At 60.3% G+C, this 3,096-nt stretch overlaps 1 protein-coding gene across 1 annotated transcript; it reads left to right on the top strand.

Annotated features, from left to right (window-relative positions):
* LOC136150719 (spidroin-2-like) lies at positions 1-1,550 on the top strand. Its single transcript, XM_065911413.1, has 2 exons — positions 1-360; positions 471-1,550. The coding sequence occupies exons 1-2, from the start codon at positions 1-3 to the stop codon at positions 1,548-1,550; spliced, it is 1,440 nt and encodes a 479-aa protein (XP_065767485.1).
* Positions 1,551-3,096: the final 1,546 nt, after the last annotated feature.

The following is a 3,096-nucleotide window of genomic DNA, read 5'->3' on the forward strand; positions in this document are numbered from 1 at the left end:
ATGCTGGAGGGCCCGTGTGGGGCCGGGATCAGGAGCCGGAGGGTCCGCGTGGGGCCGGGATCAGGAGTGGAGGGCCCGCGCGGGGCCGGGATCAGGAGTGGAGGGCCCGCGCGGGGCCGGGATCAGGAGTGGAGGGCCTGCGCGGGGCTGGGATTAGGAGCCGGAGGGCCCGGGCGGGGCTGGGATCAGGAGCCGTGGGGCCCGCGTGGGGCCGGGATCAGGAGTGGGGGGCCCGCGCGGAGCCGGGATCAGGAGCCGGGGAGCCCGTGGGGCTGGGATCAGGAGCCGGAGGGCCCGCGCGGGGCCGGGATCAGGAGTGGAGGGCCCGCGCGGGGCCGGGATCAGGAGTGGAGGGTCCGCGTGGGGCTGGGATCAGGAGCCGGAGGGCCGCGCGGGGCCGGGATTAGGATCTGGAGGGCCCGCGCGGGGCTGGCATTAGGAGTGGAGGGTCCGCGTGGGGCCGGGATCAGGAGCCGGGGGGCCCGCGCGGGGCCGGGATCAGGAGTGGCGGGTCCGCGTGGGGCCGGGATCAGGAGTGGAGGGCCCGCGCGGGGCTGGCATTAGGAGTGGCGGGTCCGCGTGGGGCCGGGATCAGGAGTGGAGGGCCCGCGCGGGGCTGGGATCAGGAGCCGGGAGGGCCCGCGTGGGGCCGGGATCAGGAGTGGAGGGCCCGCGCGGGGCCGGGATCAGGAGTGGAGGGCCCGCGCGGGGCCGGGATCAGGAGTGGAGGGCCCGCGCGGGGCTGGGATCAGGAGCCGGGAGGGCCCGCGTGGGGCCGGGATCAGGAGTGGCGGGTCCGCGTGGGGCCGGGATCAGGAGTGGAGGGCCCGCGCGGGGCTGGCATTAGGAGTGGCGGGTCCGCGTGGGGCCGGGATCAGGAGTGGAGGGCCCGCGCGGGGCCGGGATCAGGAGCCGGAGGGCCCGCGCGGGGCCGGGATCAGGAGTGGAGGGCCCGCGCGGGGCCGGGATCAGGAGTGGAGGGTCCGCGTGGGGCTGGGATCAGGAGTGGAGGGCCCGCGCGGGGCTGGGATCAGGAGCCGGGAGGGCCCGCGTGGGGCCGGGATCAGGAGTGGAGGGTCCGCGCGGGGCCGGGATCAGGAGTGGAGGGCCCGCGCGGGGCCGGGATCAGGAGTGGAGGGCCCGCGCGGGGCCGGGATCAGGAGCCAGGAGGGCCCGCGTGGGGCCGGGATCAGGAGCCGGAGGGTCCGCGTGGGGCTGGGATCAGGAGCCTGGGGGCCCGCGCGGGGCCGGGATCAGGAGCCGGAGGGTCCGCGTGGGGCCGGGATCAGGAGTGGGGGACCCGCGCGGGGCCGGGATCAGGAGCCAGGAGGGCCCGCGCGGGGCCGGGATCAGGAGTGGAGGGCCCGCGCGGGGCTGGGATCAGGAGCCTGGGGGCCCGCGCGGGGCCGGGATCAGGAGCCGGAGGGCCCGCGCGGGGCCGGGATCAGGAGCCGGAGCACCTGATGTGCCCCCCTCCCCCCTCATGGGGCAGCCCTGCAAGGCTGGCCTCAGAAAGTCTGCCCTCCGCGCGGGTGCTTTCCCACGTCTGAAACCACCAGGTCTGTGTGGGAGAAGCTGATTTCAACAAATAATGCGCAACCTCTCAACCCGGAAGAGGGGAGCTTGGGAGGGGAGATCTGATAGAGGCTGGCGGCCCCTCCTCCGAAGAGGCAGGAAGAGGCAGGAAGAGGCCCCGAGGCTAAGGAAGGACGTTTGCTAGAAAACACAGTGTTACAGAATAACACGGTAAAACCCACAGAACCGCAGAAAGGAGCATAGAATTGATACTGGGTGCTGTGTGTTCCAAGCTAGGTTGGGTAATATATCTTTGAAGGAAACTCTAGTTTTATTTTTTTTAATTTTTAGGAAGAAAACCTACAAGGTCATCTTATTTGAAAATCTTAAGTAGGTGCTTCTTCCTCTAAAGTGAATATTGAAGGTTAGATTTCCATGAGGCATAAATCCTTTTAGAAAGATTTTCAGCACTGATTATTTCAATATGAATAAAAGTGAAATATTCAGGATCGTGTACAGAAAATTAAATGAGACATTTCCTCTGTGACTTCTATTTTGTCTTTTTAAGGAAAAGGCCACAACACTTTAGTAGTGTGTTTATATTTAGACAGTCAAAATTAAGAGCATGCAAAGTGCTTGTCTTACAATAAACCTTCAGCACCTATTTATTTGTTTGTTTTTTAACTTTTAAAATTTCTTTATTTATTTGGCTGTGTTGGGTCTTAGTTGTGGCATTCAGGATCTTCGCTGCATCATGCAGATCTTTCATTGTGCTGTGGGTGAAGATGTGACATACACTAGCTAGAACCTATTAGACCCAAAATGGTGAAAGATTTACTTCCATGGGCCTTGGGCCTCGCTATATGCTCATTGCAGTACATTGGCTAAATGACCCAGCAACAAGGGCCGTGACAGTTTTGAAGCCAACCATAGAAGTCCAAAAAGGAGGCGGGCGGTGGCCCAATTCCTGGAAGTCCTCTCCCCTCCCCCAGATAATTGGAATAATCCTCCCACTCATTAGCCTATGAAATTACCCAGCCCATAAGAGCTCACCATGTCATATTCTGGGATCTCTCACCTTCCAACATGGCTCTCACATTCTGTCTATGGCGTGTGACTCTCTCAACACATCCGTTTCTCCCCTATCACTTTGCCTTTGCTGAATTCCTTCTGCACCCAAATATAAAGAGCATGAGTTTCATTAATTCCTGAGACCTAGGTGTGCAATTTCAGCTGGGAGATTGTGGGCTCAAGCTTCCTCCTAAGCCAGAAGTTGTGGGTTCAGGTCCCAATCTTAAGTATGCAGTCTTAGCGTGAGAGAAAGGGAGAGATCAAGGTGAATCCAAATGTTTGGACTGAGCAACTGATAAGCCAATCACTGCGATGTAGGAAACTGCAAGAGGCCCAAATCTGGGGGTTGGGAACTGGGTATTCTGTTTTGGGTATACACATTCAATAGGCCTGAGAAACATACGTTGGCAGTTTTCAAGCAGGCAATTGAATATGAATCTGGAGGTCGAAGGAGAGATCTGACTTGAGATGTATATTTAGGAGTCACCAGCATACTAATAGTGTTTAAAG

This window comes from Muntiacus reevesi, chromosome 19, assembly GCF_963930625.1.
Source record: "Muntiacus reevesi chromosome 19, mMunRee1.1, whole genome shotgun sequence".
NCBI classification, from domain to species: Eukaryota; Metazoa; Chordata; class Mammalia; order Artiodactyla; family Cervidae; genus Muntiacus; species Muntiacus reevesi.

Excerpts from the sequence above, each read along its gene's own strand:
- LOC136150719 (XM_065911413.1), top strand. The coding sequence starts at position 1 with ATGCTGGAGGGCCCGTGTGGGGCCGGGATCAGGAGCCGGAGGGTCCGC. Across the intron at positions 361-470 it reads ATCAGGAGTGGAGGGTCCGC|GAGCCGGGGGGCCCGCGCGG; the intron begins GTGGGGCTGGGA and ends GGCCGGGATCAG.